The sequence below is a fragment of the Accipiter gentilis genome, chromosome 34 (genome assembly GCF_929443795.1).
Source record: "Accipiter gentilis chromosome 34, bAccGen1.1, whole genome shotgun sequence".
NCBI lineage: Eukaryota > Metazoa > Chordata > Aves > Accipitriformes > Accipitridae > Astur > Astur gentilis.
This window is the reverse complement of record NC_064913.1, coordinates 13,782,483-13,803,938: the sequence shown is the minus strand read 5'-3', so window position 1 is coordinate 13,803,938 and position 21,456 is coordinate 13,782,483. Positions and strand designations below refer to the sequence as shown.

The window sequence follows — 21,456 nt, the reverse complement described above, 5'->3', positions numbered from 1 at the left end:
GGCACGCTGTGCTCATGGACACGCATCCTACTCTGCGACAGTTGGTGTGCCAGGGAGCTGTGGGAGCCGGCTGCTCCTTGGGAGCTGGCGGGACCATGCTGCCACTGACCAGGGCACAGCCTGGCAGCACCAGCACCAGGCGAGCAGGGCAGGGATGGTGTCAGCAACCAGGGACAGCCACGGCCCAGCGGTCATTCTCACGGAGCTCTTTTCCCGGGAGCTGGCACCATCACAGAGCCGGTCGGGGGGGCACCAGCAGCCGGACTCCTCAGTGCAGGGAGAAGACTGCAGAGCTCATTGGCATCCTCAGGGCTGACAGTCAGAGGATACTGACAATGACAGGCTAGAACTTTTCGAACGAAGATTAAGTTCTTCCAGGATGCTTTTTTTATTTATATGATCAGCTGGTTCACCATGTGTAGGGATCAGAAGCATACAGCAGCTACTGGTGCAGCTTGTTTCAGCAGCTTCTGAAGTGCAACCATGTTCCCCTCTCCTCTTAACAGCCAAAACGTTTAGCACCAGGAGTCTCTGTAGAAGAATCAAGGTGGAGTGGAGGGTTTGTATCCTCCTAAACTGTCAGTTCATCATGCTTACGTTGGATGTCCTGACCTGCAAGAAAGCTTGTGAACATTTTGCCATTGTCTTCTCCTGGTATTAGCCCTTGCTGAGCACTTATAGCAACATATTTTACTTTGCTTTACCTGATCTCCCTATTTATTGATTAGTTTCCTTCTAAGTGAGAACACAATTAGCATATTTTTGGTAGCTGCTTCTGTTTAGGTTTCCCCATTGGGACTGCCTAGAACAATTGCCAAGAACTTAACTAGGCTTAAAACATGAATTTATAGCTATAGTTATTAAGAAGGGGGTCTCTCCTTGCCCTTAGAGTAACCAACATAAAACCTCCAAGATTCTCAGTGCTTAAAAGTTTGTGTTTCATCATTACTAATGACATAAAGCAGTTTCCAACATTTGCGAGCAATCTTTTCCCTTCCAAAAATCTTTTTGCCAAAGGTTAATTAAAACGTTTGGCAGAGTTAAACACACTTAGTTAAATACACATATGGATACAACACACAGAGGACAGAATACACAGAGTTACACACTACCCAGGGCCTGAGCATGCTGAAACAAGATGCTTTAACAAGGTGCTGTTAACATGCTCAGGTTAACGTCCAGCCCAGACCTCCCCTTGGCACTGCTTTGCTACCACGCTGTGTGATCAGCAAGGCTGCAAGCGGTAGTTTAATTTCCAGCCTGCTCTTGTCTTGATGGTTTGGCCACAGCTTTCTCTCCTAGCCGCAAGGCTGATACCAGCTCTCTCTGAGCTTTTGATAAGGTGAGGATAATAAAACACACAGGGGATGGCAAGCTGAATGGGATGACTAGAAGCATCAAAAGAGATGCAGATGAAAGCCGTACGTGGATAATTTAATAGGCGTTTGAAGAAGAAATCAGGGCAAGATTTCTACTAGCCATACAGCAGTGTTTGCTCCTCCAGATTTCATTAGTGCCGGCCCTCACTCAAACTTTCCTTCTGCAAACACTGCAGGAGGCTTTCTGCCAGTGCTCCCTCGCCTCATGCCTCCTGTGGACTTTGCTCACAGGCAACCCATCTTGGACCACACCGGCGTTCTGTCCGAGGTGGTGCAGGCAGATGTGGCCGGGCTTGCCAGTATTGCCGCTGGCATTCCAGTGATGCTGGCTCCATGCTGCTGGGTGGGCTGCGACAGCACCGGGGGGGGGGTGTGTGTGTGGGAAGGATTCGGTACCACAGGAGAGGGGAAAGTGGTTGAGCTGACCTGGGGGAGACTTAGGTGAGAACAAAGTACCCCACAGGGGGAGAAAGGCTGACCTTGAAAAACCCTGCTCAACACCCTGAGCTCCTTGCTCCTCTTCCTTTTACCTTTGCCCACGTGCAAATGAGAATGTCTTCCCGGGACTCTAAAAGCCACATATCTATGGCAAAACTTTGCCTCTTTTGTTGTTTGCTTGTGCGCCGTGAAAGCTTAATCTGAAAACAGGAACTCCAACTAAGCAGGTATGGAGTTGCTTGCAAGACTCTTTTTTATGCCTGCAAAGCACTGTCAGCGTATTTCTGTTTTGAATGAATTGCTTTTCTAATCCGTTATTGTTTTATGACAGCTGAAATTGCCTGACTGGATGCCAACACATATGAACTACTAAATGGTTCTTACATCTTATTTTATGGTCCCCTCTCTATTTTGAAATAAACTGCCTACTAAACAAAATCAGTTTCCTTTTGTTTCTGATGACATATACATGTGGATTTTCAGAAAGGGAAGTGGGTTTGGGAGGAAATTCAGAAATTGCAAAAGGAAAAATGTTGGGGGTATTCTTTCTTCCTTCTATAATACACGTGACAATAGACCTACTGAAACCCCCCCTCCTGTCTGGGTCTATCTGGACTTGTCTGCATGTGGCTCTAGTCCAGCTGGTTTATACAAAGCTCCAGGGTGTCCCTATGGACGATGGTCCATGCCACATCCCCTCTTCTTCATGTGCTTCTCACATTCCCATCCCAGGGTCACATCCAGATGGGACAGCTGGGGCAGTGGGATGCTCTTGGGAGGCCCATGGGCTTTGCCACCAGCTGGTGAGCCCACAGAAAGCACCTTTTGGTCTTGCCCTGTGCCTCAAGCCTTGCCTCCCTCCTGTGCCTGCAGCAACCCGCAGCTCCTGGTGTGCTGCTCCTGCACCTGTGTGCACAGGGGCTGAAGATGTGCCCTTCTGGGAACTGATTTCTAAAGGTAAAAAAGGTTAGGTTCTGCATTTGGCATTATACATCCATGGCTTCCAGCAATGTTTTGTCAAGAGTAATCGCTCTTTGTTGCCAAACTTTGCTGTTAAATTTGATCTTACCTCTTCCTGCACAGAGATAATTTTTCTTGTGCGTGTCCTCACTTCGGTGCTTGCTGCTGTGTTTGTGTGGTTGATGCAAGGTCATTTGTGGTACAGAATAATTTGCTTTCAATGCCCGGGTCCTGGCATCAAATTCGTGTTGTCAAAACTGTCTTGAATACACAAAGCCGGGGCCAGAGCTGGGCCCTCCATGCCCCCCACGCTGAACGCCAGCACACGCAGCCCGCACCCCTTGCAGCCAGCTGCCTCGGCCTCTTGTCTCGGGTCCTAATTCCTTACCCCTTATACGCGTGATCGGCCACGGTCCTCTTTCCTGACTTGGAGAAAGAGAAATTGGGGCGATCGCATTTACTGCTTGGCACCTGCTGACCACCAACAGAAGGGAGGAGATCTCTTTTAGTACCCTTGAGCTAAAATGTCAGTAAACAAATATTGCATTTGAGCAGAAGGATTTAAAAAAAGAAGGGGTCAGGGGTTGCCTAAAAAAAGCATTTCTGACGATAATAAGTAAACGCCAGCAGGGATGCTGGAGTCCCGCAGTTGTTTTCCAATGTTCTTTTGGCTAGTGCAGCAGATGGCAGCGGCCCGCTGGCTGGAAGTACGGGCTGGGGATTCCTGGTCTCCAAAGTTCTCACTTTGAGGGTTAAAACGAGGGCCTGCGTTACCGCAGGCCAAGAGATGGCCTTTGGCCTCCTGCCTTCCCTCTTCTGCCATGTCCGCTTGGCCTGTCCTTCTTCCCACTGTTTCTACCTCATGGGTTTTGGTGACACTGGGGGGTTTTTTCTCCCCCATCTTGTTTCAAGAAGAAAGGGGACTGGTTTTGGAAGGCTTAATTAACCCTCATGTTCAGCTGTTTGAGCCATTTAAATACGAAAATACTTTCCCCACACGTTCTCTCAGGTAAGCAGCTGAGCTGGTAAAAGCCTGCAGCCGCCCCGCTGTCCCCCTCAGGCCTGCAGCAGGTAGGCAGCCAGGACCTGGCTGTTTCTCGTTTTAAACTCGCAGTAACTCTTCCAACGGCTGCCTGGCAGCAGCTTTGATTTCCCAAAGAATTGCTTTTTGTAGCCTCTAGGGTAGAGGCCACATCTGCTAAGGGGGGGTGGGGAATTTAAAAAAAATGAAAAGTTTCGTGCCTCCCCGTCGGGGAATCGAACCCCGGTCTCCCGCGTGACAGGCGGGGATACTTACCACTATACTAACGAGGAACTGCACGAGGACAGTTTTCCCAGCAGCCGTCAGATGGTTTCTAGGGGCTGGCAACGGGGCCACGCGCCGGCCCCGCCCCTCGCAGCCAACTCATGTTTCCCGCCCCGCCTCCTCCTCCTCCTCCTCGCTCCGCCTCCTCCCGCAATGCACCACGGGAGTTGTCGTTCCCCTTGGGCACCGCCTCCCGCTTTTCCCGCCGAGGTAGGAACTACAGCTCCCAGGGATGGGCGGGGCGGGCCCACCCTCCCCTCCCTTCCCCTCCCCGCGGTGGGGGCGGGGTCGAGAGGGGAAATCAGAGGCGGGGTCGGTGTCAACGGTAGCGGGCGTGCGCGCGCGAGCGATGGCGGCGGAGGACCCCTGCTCCTTCGCTGCCCCTTCCCGCTGCCTCACGCGGCACCTCCACTTGCGCTGCCGCGTGGACTTCGGTGCGCGGGCGCTGCGGGGCACGGCGGCCTTCACCGCGCGCGCCGAGCGCGGGCCGCTGCGTTGCCTGGTAACGGCGGGGTGAGGCGGGGGGGGGGGGGGGGGGGGGGGGAGAGTGTGGGTGTGTGTGGAGACCCCCGCGGTACCTGAGGGGAGACCCCCGCGGTGCTGAGGGGAGACCCCCGAGCCCAGGTCTGAGGGGGACCGGGGGTGCCGGGAGCCGTCCTCGGGGTCCCCCTCGTCTCCTCCCGCCGTCTCCTCCCGCCTCGGCGTCGTCTCCCCTCGGTCGTGCCTTCCCCCCTCCCCGTCCCTGCTCGCCTCGGCGCCCGTCGGGCTTCGTCTCCACTTGGTCGCCCCTGGGCTAACGACGCCTTTGGGGGGGGCTCAGGTTTCCCGCTTGTGGAGCCTAGAGCCGGCGCCTCGTGCGAGGGAAGGGTGGAAATGTGTGGGGTTTTCCCCTTAAAATGGCGAGGAGCCCGTTGCCGAAAAGATGGGGATATCGGAAAACTGCGTTCGTGGCTTTTTCGCGTGTGTTTTATTACCCTAGCTGCTTTCTCAGCTAGCTGTGGGGATAAACACGTAAACTTCTTCAGCGTTACGCTGTATGCGAAATGAAGTTTGGGGGTTGCGGGATCTTTCTGCTAGCTCCATAAAATCCTTTTGTGATTAGGAGAAAAAAAATCCATCCTGGTAAAGAGTAAAACTTCACTCGCGCCACATATGGGAGCGCTGCCTTATTTAATTCATCTTCTCTTGCATGAAAGTCTTGATTCATAGTGGCTGGTTCCAGGAGGAAAGCCTTGGCAGGGGCTTTACTATCATTCTCATTTCATAGCAGCACTGTGAAGTCTCTTACCTCTGTAGTTTACTTGGTAAACTACTCGTTTTCCACTTTCATGGTCAGAAGGTGGTTTCCTTCCTCCTACCCCTCCAGTTTTGTAAGTTCAGTGCTGCGCTCTCAAAAAGCTGGTTCCCAGTACTCGACATAGTTACTCGATTTTTCTGGTTTTACTTAGTAAATACTTTTTCCTTCAAAGAGACTTGTGTTTAAGATTTTATGGGTGCTATGTTAATTATTACACTATCTAACAAGTGTGTAATATTTGTTTCATTACAGGTCTTGGATACAAAAGACCTACAGGTATTTAAAGTGACTGTAAATGGACAGGATGCAAAATTTGTTTTTGGAGAAAAGCACAGTTTCAAGGGGACCCCCCTGGAAATCACACTTCCTTTTGAATTAAGCAGGTACACACTTTTGCCTGTCCCTTTAGGTAGTTTCCAAAACATACTGTATAAGCTGCTTATCTCCCTGTGGGGTCGTTGTGTAAAGCTTGCAAAGGGACTTGTAAATTGGGGTGTTGCATTTATTTGGTATATGGTCTTGTAGATGAATTTAATATTTGGCTTTCATTAGACAGCCAAAACTTTGGGAGTCTTTGTACCGTTTCCAGGTCTTATGTACAAAATTACTTGCCAAACTAAGTAGCGAAATGATGTGTAATGTATCACAATTTTTCCAATGTTTCTTATCAGTAATATTCTTTCTACTTCAACTACCTGAATTTTGTCGTGTTCAGAATTGCTACAGCATGGCACATATGGAGTTACAGACCCTGTTTTCCTTTCTTTTATATAAGGGCTGATCCTGCATTTCTGTAGAACTGCAGGTTACCACTATGATTAGCTAGAAACATGTCTTCAAAGAATAAAATTTTTATTGTAGCCCAAGTCCCTAAAAACTGGAACTTGAGTTTTGGCAGCATGATGGGGAATGAACTAACCATAATCTACCTCTTAAGTTGCATGAAATAAGAAGTTGTTGCCAAATTACAATACTTTTTTTGGCAGTTTACTTTGTATGTTGTAACTCCATGGTATCTCACATGCCAAGGCTGAAAGCTGTGACTGTATAGGAAGGTTACCTTGTTTGAATAAAATTGTATACTAAGTTGCTTCTTACTGTTTTGTTTTTAAAACTGGTTATTAGCTCTACAAACTAGTGTCTGGTTTCTAACCTTTTTTTTTTGTCCTGTTCTCTGAATTAGTGCAATTACAAACACACATAATGTGGAAGAGAAAGAAATGTCATACAATAGCTGTCCCTTCTGGGGAGACATTTATTATCTGATATGAAACTGAACAAGTTAAACAGGCCACAGCAGAAACATAGGCTTATGTCTTTTGTTTGATTTTCAGCTTTTTTTTTCATTACTAGATTTCCTTGTAAGAAAAAAAAGCTACAAAGAGGGAGTTATGAGTCATGATCGTAAGATTTTATAATCTTGTGTGAAATGTAGTCCTGTATACAAGTATCAATAAAACAGTGATAGGAAAAGAGTTACATACAAAAGTCTGACTGTTCAGTAAGCAACATATCTTATGGTAATACAAATTATTTTCTCTTGTCAAATATGTACTTTGGAACACTCGTTATAAACCAGATACGTGTACCTGGTCAGCTTATCTAGTGTCCAACTCCTCTGATTAGCTGAAGTTTGTTCTAATTTATGGTTGGATTGTTAATTCCAGAATGTTGCATGTATAACCTGGAACTTTCCAATAACGGAAGCAAGTACTTCTGTGTACTTTTGGTGTCAGTGATGGTTATGATATGTTTTTTAAAAACAAGAGCATGAATGTCTCAGGTTTGTGTGTGTTGTCTTGTTAGCAAGCTGGGACCTGTCCCCTGTGTTAGTTTTTACTTTACACCAGTTCTGAAATCCTGAATAAAATTTGAACATTTTTCATTTTTTCTGGTTAACCCTACTTTTAATAGGGTTTTCCAGTAATTCCTATTTTCAGTAATTTTTTTTCTGCTTAAGGATCATACAGAACATAACATCAGCTGCAAAACCTGAAATTTTTTATTTACAGGATATACAAATCCTATTTTATTAAAGTATGTATGTTCTTATATAGGCTTTATATACTTTTTTGTTTGCTTACTGTGGTGGGTTTTTTCTACTTATGTGTACAATGTTAGATAGTTGCAACAAAACTGTATGTATGTAGCTGGTCCAAATGGTTTAAAGAAAAAGTCCATGTCCTCCTTGAAGAGAGGAGCAGAAAAGTTTCTGGTTAGTAAAGACAATAGTAGAGGTGTCTAGTAGAAGTGTCTTGGGACGTTAAAATTGAAGTAAACTAGCTAATTTTTACTATCATAATTGAAAGGGAAAAGTTGTTTTTAATATGCTACTTGTTCTTTCAATGCTTTTGAGACAGTGCTGCAGACCTATTTTCCAGAAATCTTTGTAGAGGAATTTCACTAGTGATCGGGAGTTGTGTCAAAACAGTCTGACTATATTCTTTATTACACAGGGGACAAGAAGCAATAGTCGAAATCTCTTTTGAAAGCTCTCCAAAGTCTTCAGCTCTCCAATGGTTTACTCCAGAGCAAACTTCTGGAAAGAAACACCCATTTCTCTTCAGCCAGTGTCAGGTTGAGTGCATTAATTTGTTTTTTAAACTTGTTTACATACCCCTGTAATTCCCCTTGGTTTCCAAAGAGTTGGAGAGGAAGGCTAGTAGGGGAAAGTACAGTAGCCCATAACTTCTAATTGTGTATGTCAGAGATCCTAAATGATAACATTTGATAAGTCAGGGCATTGCTGAGATTTTATTATATGTTTGCAGTTTAATAATTCCAGAACTGCTTTACCCTCTCCAGTATTCTTGTTGAAGAACATGCAGTCCTTTACAATCAATATATGGGGCTATTGATCTGTCTTCCCTACCATTATTTCTTTGAGAAAAGCCTTAACTATGAAAACTACTGTAAGCTATAAGGAATAGGAAGTGCTGGTTTGTAGATAATGAATTCTCTGGAGGAGCTGTATAGATTTCCAGTATAATGTAGTAGTCTGATTTATTTCTAGTCCTCTGCATTACAAGGATTGTTATGTTTTAGCTTGCTTTTTTTCCCCTTCCTCTCCAGGCCACCCACTGCAGAGCCATCCTTCCATGCCAAGACACACCTGCTGTGAAACTAACATACTATGCAGAAGTAGGTGAACCTAAGTCATGTGTATCTAAATAAAGACAACTACTACAATGGGTGAATTTTTATTTTTATTTTTGTACCTGCCGGCATGTGGCCTAAAACAAAACCAGAGAATATTGACTTTTAGCTTAATGTAAGAACCAAAAGCTGCTCATCTTCCTTGTGGCAATCCTCTGGATTTACCATTTTCTTTTATATATGTCATCTCTTTTTTCATTCACATGTATCTTTATTTCCAAAAGGGAAAAAAAAGTGCTGTAGTAGAAAAGAAATACATTCTTAAATCAGGAAAAGCTGACAGTAAAACAACAAAGAGTGCCATAAAGTAAAAATACTTGAAATGGCTCTCATATATGCCTTAAGTAATATGCTCTGGTACATAGCTGGGGGATCTGTGCAGTGCTGGCACAAGTAGTCTGATTGGTTTAAGGAAGCAAAAAGCGAGATGCCCAATGTGATATTACAGTTCAGTAGTCTGAAGAAACTTTTAACTTCTGTCAAAGGTAGTCCTTTTGGTTTATCAAATATTGCCAGCCTTTAAGATGAAATTTTCTATATGTCTTATGTTCTACTTGATGGGGAGGACTTAACAACAGAATGAATCCGCACTACTCTTTTTGCTATCGCTGGTTCTAGGATATTGTATAATCCTGTGTGCCAACTGAGTTCCTCATAGTTGGATAACCTTCTTTCAGATATCCGTTCCTAAAGAGTTGGTGGCTCTTATGAGTGCTAATCGTGATGGAGAGATGCCTGACCCAGAGGACAGCAGTCGGAAGATATACTGTTTCAGTCAGAACGTAAGTGCTACAGGCTAGTAAACAGATGCCTAAGGTCTTACTCCTAACTCATGCAGTTCACAGTCATTTCAGATATGGTTTTGATATCATCAGTGAATCATAGAATCATCTAGGTTTGAAAAGACCCTTAAGATCATTGAGTCCAACCGTTAACCTAACACTGCCGAGTCCACCACTAAACCGTGTCCTTAAGCACCACGTCTACATGTCTTCTAAATACCTCCAGGGATGGTGATTCAACCACTTCCCTGGGCAGCCTGTTCCAATGCCTGACAACCCTTTCAGTCAAGAAATTTTTCCTAATATGCAATCTAAACCTCCCCTGGTGCAACTTGAGGATACTTCTTCTCGTCCTATCACTAATTACTTGATAGAAGAGACCAGCACCCACCTCACTACAACCCCCTTTCAGGTAGTTGTAGAGAGCGATAAGGTCTCCCCTCAGCCTCCTTTTCTCCAGACTAAACAACCCCAGTTCCCTCAGCTGCTCCTCATCAGACTTGTGCTCCAGGTCCTTCACTAGCTTGGTTGCCCTTCTGTGGACACGCTCCAGCACCTCCATGTCTTTCCAGTAGCGAGGGGCCCAAAACTGAACACGGGACTCGAGGTGTGGCCTCACCAGTGCCGAGTACAGGGGGACAATCACCTCCCTGCTCCTGCTGGCCACACTGTTTCTGATACAGGCCAGGACGCCGTTTGCTGCCTTGGCCACCTGGGCACACCACTGGCTGACATTCAGCCAGGTCCTTTTCTGCTGGGCAGCTTTCCAGCCACTCTTCCCCAAGCCTGCAGCGTTGCATGAGGTTGTTGTGACTGAAGTGCAGGGCCTGGCACTTGGCCGTGTTAAACCTCATACAACTGGCCTTGGCCCATCAATGCAGCCTGTCCAGACCCCTCTGTAGAGCCTTCCTACCCTGGAGCAGGTCAACACTCCCATCCAACTTGGTGTGGTATGCAAACTTACTGAGGGTGCACTTGATCCCCTTGTCCAGATCATTGATAAAGATATTAAACAGAACTGGACCCAATACTGAGCCCTGGGGAGCATGACTTGTGACCAGCCACCAGCTGGATTTAACCCCATTCACCACAGCTCAATCACGTGACTGGCAGTGCTTCTTTGCCACTATAAAAATATGGGGTATTATGAATTTCCAGTTCCAAAAAGTCAGTAGGTGCTGGTGATGTTTACTTGTCATTTTGGCATTCCCAGAAAAGCCTGTAAAGTTTTGAAAATGCTTAGTATACACAAAGCTAGTACTGTCAAAACCCTTTCTGTCTGCACTGATTCTTGGGAAATACTGTGTGGACTTGAATAACACAGGAGTGCGTTTTGAAAAACAGATCCTACAAATTTTAAGCTTACCAAGATCTTAGCAGTGAAGCTGAGCATTGGAACCAATTTCAACTTTAAGGGAAGCAAATTCTGACAACAGAGATTTTTTTTAAAGGTGAAAAATTTGGCCTTTATGGAAAGTGTCTCCCGCTAATTAAAGATTACTCCTAAGGATGAAGTTTTATTAAGTGGTGCAGCTAGTTTAATGATTCCACTGCACCTAAGTAGCAGTCTCAATTTACTCTCCTGGCTTTTTTGTTCTCACAGCTTTTTAGGTTATAGTTCTGATGTTTATGGGATCTCTTGGTGAGCCTAGTTCATTCTGCTGAACAAGCAGATAAAAATGAACAGAAGTTTAAAAAAGAAATTGTTTTAGTAAGCTGATCTGGGCTGCTGAGGGACTGAATGAGTGCAAGGAGGGATGGATTTATGTGACCGGAGGAGAGGAGGGGAGCCTACTCTGAACTGCAACAGCTGTTGGGTTGATTTGGCTGCTATGTGAAACCCAAGAGAGGCAAGAGGAGAGAGAGAAAAAAAATTGTCAGCTCTGTGAGCTCTTTAATATGCAGTGTTCTGCCTTCTCTGTGGAGGCAAAACATTTGCCACTCTTGGTCTAGAGCATAAGGCTTCTATGTTGTATGTTATTCAGAGCTGTATGTTATCTAGAAATACACTGTTGATAAGTTTGCTGGACCTGTACAAAGAATGGCATTTAGTAATTGAAATTATACTACACTTTCTAATACAGAAAACCATTAGATTAATTTGTTAGAAAAGGCATGTGTTTCATTAAACGAAAAAGACAAATGCATCAAACTCTTGGATATGTATGTGTGCTGACCTTACCTAAAACTACTTTTTTTTGCCCTTGCATGGCCAGACTGGTAAGAAATGTAGTGGAGAGCAGCCTCTGTAAAAATGAATTTATTACCCAACAGCCATTGAGATTTGAAGTAATTTTAAAATTTCAGATTAGCAAACTGGGCATCAAAATGTAGGGATATATTCACAATCTTTTAATAACCCGTCTATAACACAAGTCAATGGACTTCAATCTTGTCAAGAATATATTCTGTGGGTTAATATGCAAAATTAAAAAACACGAGGTGATATGGATATTTTAATAAATGATATTGAAATGGTTTGGGAATAATAAATGGTGGAATAAACTTTTCCGAAACGTTGTTGCCAAGTAATTATGATTTGAAGTCTTACTTATTTAACAGTGTTTAGTCAGATAAAATGCAATTTTGTCAGGAAAGGCTGTATTATCCCCTTTTGTGTCCAGAGCACTGGGAGAAAGAATTTCTCCATAAAGATACTGTAGCTTTGGAATTTCTTTCATTAAAATAACAAATATTTAGAATTTATTTCAATTACAAACATGAAAATCAAAGATATACATTTTGATGTTGCTGAATCTTATTTATCCATAAATATTCTTTGTTTACTTGAATTCATTAAAGCTTTTCCTGCATCTTTTTGTGTGATACAACTGTCTGTTATCTGAGCAGTGTCTCTTAACTTCTCCTTCCATAAAATCTAATGGAACTAAAATGAATATGGAAAACTAACTTTCTTTTGAACAGTAACCAAACCAGTGGCATTTTTATGTGCTCTTATATATGCAGAATTTTTTCAAACAGAGATGATACTGCAGTTTTTTGGCCTTTGCATGAAACAAAGGAAACAAGTATTCCTTGTAGATAGAGGAGTATCATTTGGGAAGAAAAAACAATGCCTTTATTATAACATAAGGCAGGAAACTATGGAGGAAATGTGCACTTTGCTTACATACCTTTGTTTTTCTTTGAATCGGTGGTGGTGATAGCTCACATTACAAATAAGATTTCTTTTTTTCTCACATTATCCATTAGGTTCCCATACCTTGCTACTTGATTGCTTTAGTGGTTGGAGCTTTAGAAAGCAGGTGAGTGAATCTGCACAAAGTATAAATATTAATAATCATAATGAATCTCCAGTTACCTTTTTTGTTTGTTACTGGGTCTTGTTTCTAGTTTTAATAGGTCTTAGAGATTCAACAAGCCTGTTTATTTGTATCAAACTGCATGTATCTTGATTCACTCTTGCATTTTTATTTTTTTTATAGAATATACTTTTGCTGTAAGTTAAAGAAATACCATGAAGAGTTTGGAATTGATTGGAACCACTAAGGGCTTTTTCTAGCTCAGGGAATAGTATCTTTTTCCTCTAGTAACACATAAGCCATGTCAGGTACAAAAGGCAGAAAGTGATAGCTTCAGCTTCTTATCTGCACAAGCATGTGTTAATCTAGCTCATAATAATGCTTTTATATTAGGACTTCACAGCATTTAAAAATCTGTAAATGTGTTTCCTATTTATTTGTCCTGAACAATAGATGTGTGTGATTTGTTTTCTAAAGCTTTTTCTAGTGTTCCTGTAGCAGTGGAGAGGAAAAAGACAGGAAGACTCTCTGAGTTTCTTCAGCAACACGGGTTACTCATAAGCACATTTAAATGTATGCTCTCTGAATTAGTTTCCCATAGAATTATTTCCAGTTCATGGTGTCTTCATAGCATTTTTACTTTCAACAGAAAGATTGGCCCAAGGACACTGGTGTGGGCTGAAAAGGAGCTAGTGGATAAATCGGCCTATGAATTTGCTGAGGTGAGTAATTAACAAAAAATGTTTTGTAAACTAACTGTTTCACGTAGTTTTGGAAAAGGAACGGGCTGTAGTTCAGTATTTTTATCATCTGTAGCTTTCCTTTCTCTACCTCCCACCCCAAAAAATGCTGTTCTTCTATCACAACACAAAACTGCTACTGAACATAAATATTGATACAGTCTTGTACTCATTTTGTGTGGGGGAAATCCCAAGGTGAAAGAGAATGAAGTGTGGGATCAATAGCTTATAACTTGTTCAGTGTTTGTAGTCAGAAGTTATGTTAGAAACTAATGTGAATTCTTGTTTCAGGCTGAAGCTATGCTGAAAACAGCAGAAGATTTATCAGGACCCTATGTATGGGGACAGTATGATTTGTTAGTCTTACCACCTTCTTTTCCTTATGGTGGTATGGAGAATCCTTGTCTTACTTTTGTAACTCCAACATTATTGGTAAGTGCAACACTGACAAAAGTCAGATTTTCCTTAGGGCTTGCTTATATTAATCCACAAATTGATTCATCTTCCCCTTAGAAAGAACTGTAAATGTTCCTGCCTCCTTTCGAGTTAGGGATCATACGTGAAACTGCTGAGGTTTACTTGAACTAACAACTGCTTCTTTTTTTTTTTTAGGCAGGTGATCGATCTCTATCAAATGTAAGTGCAAAATAGGTTCATGTCTTCAAGTAGAACACAACCTGAAGTTCCATCTTAGCTTCCTTTGTAATAGACGCCTGAAAACTTGGTCTCGTGTTCATTGGGGGAATTAAAAGTTAAGGCAATAACTTGAAGTCTTGCAGAGTGAGTTTTAGTCCCAAGTAAACTCTAGAAAAACTGGAGACATATCTATTTTGTATAATGAACAGATGAAAATAACATGGGTGCTTGTGTGCAAAGGGGATGACAGCATTTAGCTGCTCAGTAGCTCTTTCCCTGTCCTCTGTACAGATATGTTTAAAAAAATAATTGCATTGATCTCACTGAAATTGTTTGTAGGGAACTTCTTCCTCTCTGTGTCTGTCTATGTACTAGAAGTCGCACTGTGCACAGTTCTCTTTTGAACTGGAAATCATGAGTACAATTTGAGTAAATTCTATTTTTTTTTCTGGAAAGTTGAATACTCTGGAGGCTGAAAGACATACAAATGTCTTTACTAGACTGAAAGACTGCTAAAAAAATACGATTGTCTTATCCCAAGAATACTGAAATATTTGACATGGATACTTTTTAATGTATCATGCATCGTTATCCTTCTAGGGGTGAGTGTTTTCTTCCTGTTTGATATTTTAGAACATCCCAGCACTGCAGAAGTTGCTTAGGTGGGAAAGTAGTACTAGTCCATTAGTTGGCATGGATCCAGTATCCTGAAATGTGATTTCATAAACAAGTACCTACACTGTGCTACTAGGGGAATTATTTTTGTTGATCAGTGTGGCTCTGTGACTTGCAGGCTGCACATTCAAAATTATTTCTGGAGAAGGTTCTGTAGGATAGTGTTAGTCCTCTAAATAAAATTTATATGGATAAGTTTACAGAGCTGTGAATGCTAACTGGCTCTGGGAATGTAGTGCCGTAAATGAGGTCCCATTAGGATTTTTTTTTTCTGTTGGGATTTGATGTTCATTTTCCAGAGGAGTCTAAACAGTAGATCTGTCATTTTTTTTCTGTGTTTTAGGTTATTGCTCATGAAATCTCTCACAGCTGGACAGGAAACTTGGTAACAAACAAAACATGGGAGCATTTTTGGTAGGTCTGATGTTCAGTGCAATGCAAGTCATATTATAAAATTAATCTGTAAAGAGACCAACTAAATTCATTTTGCCATCCTACCAGTGTTGACTGTATCAATATATTTCCAGGCTGAATGAGGGACATACTGTATACCTGGAACGCAGGATTGGTGGTCAGTTGTTTGGTGAGCAGTTCAGGCACTTTCAAGCCCTAGGAGGTTGGAGGGAACTGCAGAATACGGTAAATATTTTTAAAGTTATGATAAATTTATGTTTAAGTATATACCTAAATAAAATAAAGCTGATTTCATGTGTTTCCCACAAATAAGACTTGTCTAGTCAGCTTTCCTGTAAGGATGAGCATCTTTACAGACTCTCTTGGTTGTTCTGGGTATGGCTAAATTGCAATATTACCTGTTAGCATACCGGTAAGCAGCTGAAAGCTTGTCAAAATTATCTGCAAGCATGACCATTGATTTCCAATGCCTCATGCAAGTAACTGATTTCTTTTTTTCTTGTGTACTGTGTTATAATTGAGCACATTCCTGATCTGTAACTGTCTAGGAGGGTGGTTTATTTTTGTGTTTGGGTAGCATAGTTAAACTTTAGTTATCAGATTTCCAGCCTGTGATATTTCCAGCCCTCTCATTCAGCTTGGTGATGCAGTTTACCTGACTTACTAAGAATATTTCCTCATATTTTATTCTTTATACCACCCATTGAATTCAAGAAGTTTAAATAGTTTGTTAATAAAGGGATAAATATAGATAGTTTACTAGGTGCTTGTGATTATGACAGACAAGACAGTAATTAACTGCTTTGAGACAGCTTGAGCACAGGGTGATTGATCCTAACATCTTTGTTTGACACATGATCAGACACTGATAAAATGAGAAAAGTTTAGTAAACTGTTTTGTGCAGATTCAGAACTTCAGGAAAAAGAATTAAGAAAGAATGCTTTGAAATGAAGCCATCTTAGTTTTGGATGGATTATACCTTTGTAAATAGGATTAGTAGTGATTTGCAAAAGTGCTGCTTTTCCTAGATGAGTGTATTTTCTTGTGTCATTGTCACAGATAAATACTCTTGGAGATAAAAATCCTGTAACTAATCTCGTCCCTAATTTGAGTGAAATAGATCCTGATGTTGCCTATTCATCTGTTCCGTATGAGAAAGGCTTTGCTTTGCTTTTTTACCTTGAACAACTTCTTGGAGGACCAGGTAAATGTTAGTCAGACTTTATATATAATTGTTTCCCATTTTAATTTCAAACACTGAAACAGTTTGGTTTTTACCTGTCAGATGTCTTCATTGGCTTCCTGAAGGCTTACATTCAGCAGTTTGCTTATAAGAGCATAGTAACGGAGGACTGGAAGAAGTTCTTGTACTCCTACTTCAAGGATAAGGTTGGGTAGTAATCAAATCTGATTGTTTTAAACCTTTTAATTATATGAAACTATGGCATAGATCAGGAATTACCTTCTTTAAGGACCAGGTCTTTATCTTTCTCTTCTTTATCTCAAGAACTTAATATGATGTAGTGTGGCATCTTACAAAGATGGGTTTGCGTTATGATGCCTTTTTTTTTTTCCTAGAAGGAAATAGTCTGTTTTGAAGTAATCTGTAATAGGATTCTCCAGGGTAATTGGAGCGCTGTTAAAAAAAAACAAACAAAGCAAAAGATTGAAACTAGTTTTTGTAGGGTATGCTTTTCTCTAAAAATAACATTTAAAATTGAATAAGGATTTGTGTTGCTTTGTAGGTAGATGTTCTTGATAAAGTTGATTGGAACTCATGGTTTCATGCTCCAGGAATGCCACCAGTGAAGCCTACGTAAGCTGCGATGTTTTATAGTTCATCTTTTCCATGTCCAGGTTGCACATGATTTTCTAAATGGTCATGAAGCAGTCTGTAAACAGGGTGAAAGTCTTCCCACAAACCTCTTATTAGAAAATGTCCTAATACTATGTAGAAATTGATACAGGTCTATATAGGAGAAAAAAAATGTTGCTGTTAATATTTTCAACTTTTTTATTCTGGTGGAAGCTCATTTTGCTTTGAAAGTTGCCAGGAAAGATTCTGTTCTTCTGACAGTTCATTACAACAATCTTCTCTTTTCAGCTATAAGCTATAATATATGTATGAGCATATATGCTCCCAAGCATTTATCACTTTAGGAGTGTATGGGATCAAGGGATAGTGTCACCTATGCACAAAATGCTTCTAACTAAAACTGAAATATTTCATTATAATAGATGTAAATTGTGTTGCAATACTGGTTTGGAGCCTACAACAAACAAATGTGGAGCCATTTCAAAATAATTTCCAAGCATTCTTGTAAAAAATATTACAGGAGCCTTTTGTGTTTCCAAAGTGTGATCCATTGTTTTTATTATTTTGACAGGTATGATATGACACTAGCAAATGCTTGTGTTGCCTTGAGCCAAAGATGGATCAAAGTGAGTGGTTAAAGAACGGTGAGGTGTCTGTATCTTGAAAAGCTAGTTCTCTTTATACAAAGTGAGCCATTCTCTTTTGAAATCTATTGTTTGCTGAGAGAGAGTGTATTTATGGTGATAGTATGGCTGCCAGGGATTTTGCATTTTGTAGACTAGCCTTTCATCATAGAGTCTGTGGATTTGCGGTGACTTCTGTATGTGAAGCACAGTACATATTTTAACAAGGCACACAGCCAGCTTTGTTATATGTATGTAGTAACCAAACTGAGAATATTCTTTTTGAAACCCTGATATTGTGGCTCGATTTAAAAACAAATGCCAAATCACTCTACATTAGTGATTGTATTGTATTAGCAAGAATTCTCCTACATTATACTGGACCTAGAGTGCATTTCTCATCAAAAACTGAAATATGTAAATCATAATAACTAATACCGTACAATTTTCTTATAATTTTAACCATTAAACTCATATAGAGAATTTGGCATACCTTCCTTTTGTTGGCTCTGTGGCTGTTCACTGTACTTGTATGTTATCTTTAACTTTCTTCTTCTCAGTGTTACTTTTTCTATAAAAAGTATTTGATTTTTTCACTTAACTTTAACAGAAGGACAGTGGAGATAAAAAGATCAGTGGAGAAAAAAGTGAAAATTGAAGTGAAGAATGCCAAACATCAGACAGTAGCTTATGTCCCTCCCTTCCCTTTCTTGTGACATCCTGCACAAATACAAATCAGAATCTTTTTTATGTGGAATGGCTCAATAGTAAATGTAGATGTCCAAACAAAAAATTACACCTGATTGTGCTTTGAAATACCTATTAAAAACTTAAGTAACCATTCTCTTTTAGGCAAAAGAGAGTGATTTGGGCTCATTCAGCTCAGCAGACCTGAAGGAAATGTCATCTCATCAGTTGATTGAGTTCCTGGCACTGTTGCTTCTGGAGGTAAAGTCATGCCTGGGGTAACTTGATTCTTGTATCACAAAAGCAGACACAGAAGCCCAAGCGTGCTTTTGGAATTTCTTTTAAGTTTTGCTAAAATAACCTGCTCTCGCCATACATAGTTACTAAAACCTTCAGCCGTGCCTCCCTGATTATGTCTGGCTCTTCAGCTAATGAGCAACCTACAGAGTATTTTGGATTGAAGGGTAAAAACAAAACTACAAGATCCTTGAATTTGTCTGTATTTGATGTTAAGCAAATAATCTATAAATAAAATGGGATGAAAATACTTTGTTTTGAATGTTTCAGTAGTACTGGATGTGGGAATTTGGTAACGTTTATTTCTTTTCCCTAATACTATGAGAATGTAAAAAGAACAAATACAAATATTTGTCATGGTAAGGTTTTAATTCCTTCATAGCATCAATCTTCCTGAATGAGCTTGTTTATTTTTTAAGTATGTGGCTTGAAGTGTGCCCCTGGCTTATTCTGACTATACAATTTCCTTTTTCAGGCTCCTCTTCCAGTGTCCCATGTCCAACGTATGCAGCAAGTATATGACTTCAATGCTATAAACAATTCTGAAATAAGATTCAGGTTTGTTCTAGTATGGGCATTTTTCTAATATTAAATACTTTCATAAAACAAAGTGTCCTGCTTCATAAATGGTCTGAGACATACTGTTGTACAGAACTGGTGCAGGGGTTTTGCAGGTTTTTTTGTTGTTGGATTTTTTTTTTGTAAGTACATGTGCAACTAAGCTTACCAGAGTGGTATTCAGTTACTTGTGAATTCGATAAGTATAGTCTAGTAGAAGAACTGGAAGTGAGCAGCGGATTAGCTGTGCTCTATTTTCATCTGTCATGCTAGCAAAGGAACCTGATGACCTGATAACTTATTTTGGGTTGTAGTATTGGATAATACAGTAGTGAGCCTCTCTTTGACTCAAAGATGCCTGAAAAATCTTTCCAATATTTAGTCAGGACCACATCTTCGGGACTTACCTGACAGTCCTTCTGCTGATGTGCCAGTGGGGTTTTTTTGACACAATTTGGAAACTTTTGTCCCATTTTAGCGCTCACTGTCACAAAGCTTTTGTCTCACCAAAAAAAAGTAAATATCAAAGGAAGTTTCTAAACAAGTAGGAAATGCTTCTAGCTAAATGGCTTGAGTCTTGTGCCATCCTAATTTCTTCTGTTTTGTATTTACACATCACTTGTTAAAAAAGGTATTGTTGAGGATAAGGATTTGAGAGTATCTTGTAATAGCATATTCTGCTATTGTTCATACTTGGATACATTTGCAGTAGCGATGGTTATTCTGCCTTAACTAACTTAGAATACTTTGTTTCTTATTAAAAAAACGGAAGTATTTTAAATATACAGTGTAGTTTCTACGTCTTGTAACAAGATCAATTTCTTTTTATTTTTAAAACAAAACAAGCATATGCCAGTTGCTGGTAATGTTTTGTTTGGATTTTTGTTGGGTTTTTATAATCACTTGGTCAAATGACAAGTGCTATATAATTCAGCTCTAATGATGAGTGATGCAACTGGACACTGCTGTAACATAAAAGAAACACATAGCTGCAGAAAATAATCAAACCATTTTGGAGAAACTTTGAAGTAATTTTTTCTTATTTTATAGAAAAGTCCACTTTTGTAAAGTGCTAGTCAGAGACTAAATATTTTAGGTTGAAGTTAGCTAGAATCTCATTCCCATGATGACACAGCACTACCCAGACTGTTTATGGGAACAGAATCATAAGATAACTAACCACTGCAAATGAAAATAAGTGTAAATTTTCTTTTTTTTACCCCCCCCCTTCCCCACCCAGGTGGCTGCGCCTCTGCATCAAGTCCAAATGGGAAGAAGCTATTCCTCTGGCTCTAAAAATGGCAACAGATCAGGGCAGGTTGAAGTTTACTCGGCCCTTGTTCAGGTAAAAGTAATCTCCAAGTTGTAGGAGCTTATGCTGTTGGCATTTTTAGTATAATGGCATGTATAATACTTGACATGGTACGTATATTTGTTATGCTTTGAAGTGGTATAATACAGAATTTTTTGTGCTATGAACAAGCTTATCTTCAAAATTACTTTCCACTTGCTGACTTTTTTTAATAGAAGAAAGCCTAGGCTCCCAGTATGCACCTTAATGTGAGGCTTTCAAGGGAAAAGTAAAACCTTGAGAAAAATCCCCATTGTACTGTTTTCATAGACTTTTGTAATAGTGCTTCCCCCCCCCCCCCCCTTCTCCTTTTACAGGGACCTTTACGGTTTTGACAAGTGTCGAGATCTGGCTGTCAAGACGTTTCTGGAGCATAGAGCCTCTATGCACCCAGTCACTTCAATGCTTGTGGGCAAAGACTTGAAACAGGATCAGTGACAAATTTACTGATATCTTTGAAATTTTCCTGTTGCTGAAAGAAGAGACTGATTCCACAAACTGTTGATATGTGTGCTTGATTATGCCATAAAATGCTCTGCTGCTTTGGTACTAATTTAGCTTAAAATGAACCTTCCAAATCAAGTTCACTACTTTCTATTTTGCATTTCCAAGTAAAACAGCAAAATTGCTAAATCTCTGGAATTGGGAGAATGGTTTTGTTACAAGCAATATTTAGAACGCACAGAAAAGCTGTTCTGAGATGTAGTCGTTTGTCAGTCATGGAATTTAAAAACATGGAAAATTAATTGGTGGATGGTATGGCTCTTTGTCCACAGCTTTCTTTTTCATAGCAATGTGATTGAAACTTCAAGTATCTGAAGCCTAAAAAATAAATCTTTTCATTGTCTGCTTGTCTGTGTATTGATCTGTACAAAAAGTTTTGAAATGATAGTTTTGTTTTCTTTACTCTGTTGTGGAAGAAATTTTTATTCTGGGTCTGAGAGGACTTTGAAGACCTAAATGGATCACAGCATTCTAGTGTTAGAGCAGAATTTCCATCTAGCCCTGTTTGTCATGGCTTTGTTACGTTAATCAATTCATCATGTTAATCAGAATATGATGGTTTTACTTATTCCT

At 40.7% G+C, this 21,456-nt stretch overlaps 1 protein-coding gene and 1 non-coding gene across 2 annotated transcripts; one reads left to right on the top strand and one right to left on the bottom strand.

The window, feature by feature from the left end:
- Positions 1–4,019: 4,019 nt before the first annotated feature.
- TRNAD-GUC (transfer RNA aspartic acid (anticodon GUC)) lies at positions 4,020–4,091 on the bottom strand. Its single transcript has one exon. It is a non-coding gene; the product is annotated as a tRNA-Asp (tRNA).
- Positions 4,092–4,395: 304 nt separating this feature from the next.
- On the top strand, positions 4,396–21,226 carry LTA4H (leukotriene A4 hydrolase). The gene is made up of 19 exons (XM_049792174.1): positions 4,396–4,585; positions 5,633–5,763; positions 7,837–7,957; positions 8,453–8,521; positions 9,214–9,318; positions 12,532–12,584; positions 13,231–13,303; positions 13,613–13,753; positions 13,934–13,957; positions 14,976–15,046; positions 15,160–15,271; positions 16,107–16,251; positions 16,333–16,436; positions 16,793–16,863; positions 17,435–17,489; positions 18,339–18,434; positions 18,946–19,028; positions 20,269–20,373; positions 20,697–21,226. Exons 1-19 carry the CDS (start codon positions 4,433–4,435, stop codon positions 20,815–20,817), a joined length of 1,833 nt encoding a protein of 610 aa, XP_049648131.1. The 5' UTR covers positions 4,396–4,432; the 3' UTR covers positions 20,818–21,226.
- The last annotated feature ends 230 nt before the right edge of the window (positions 21,227–21,456 follow it).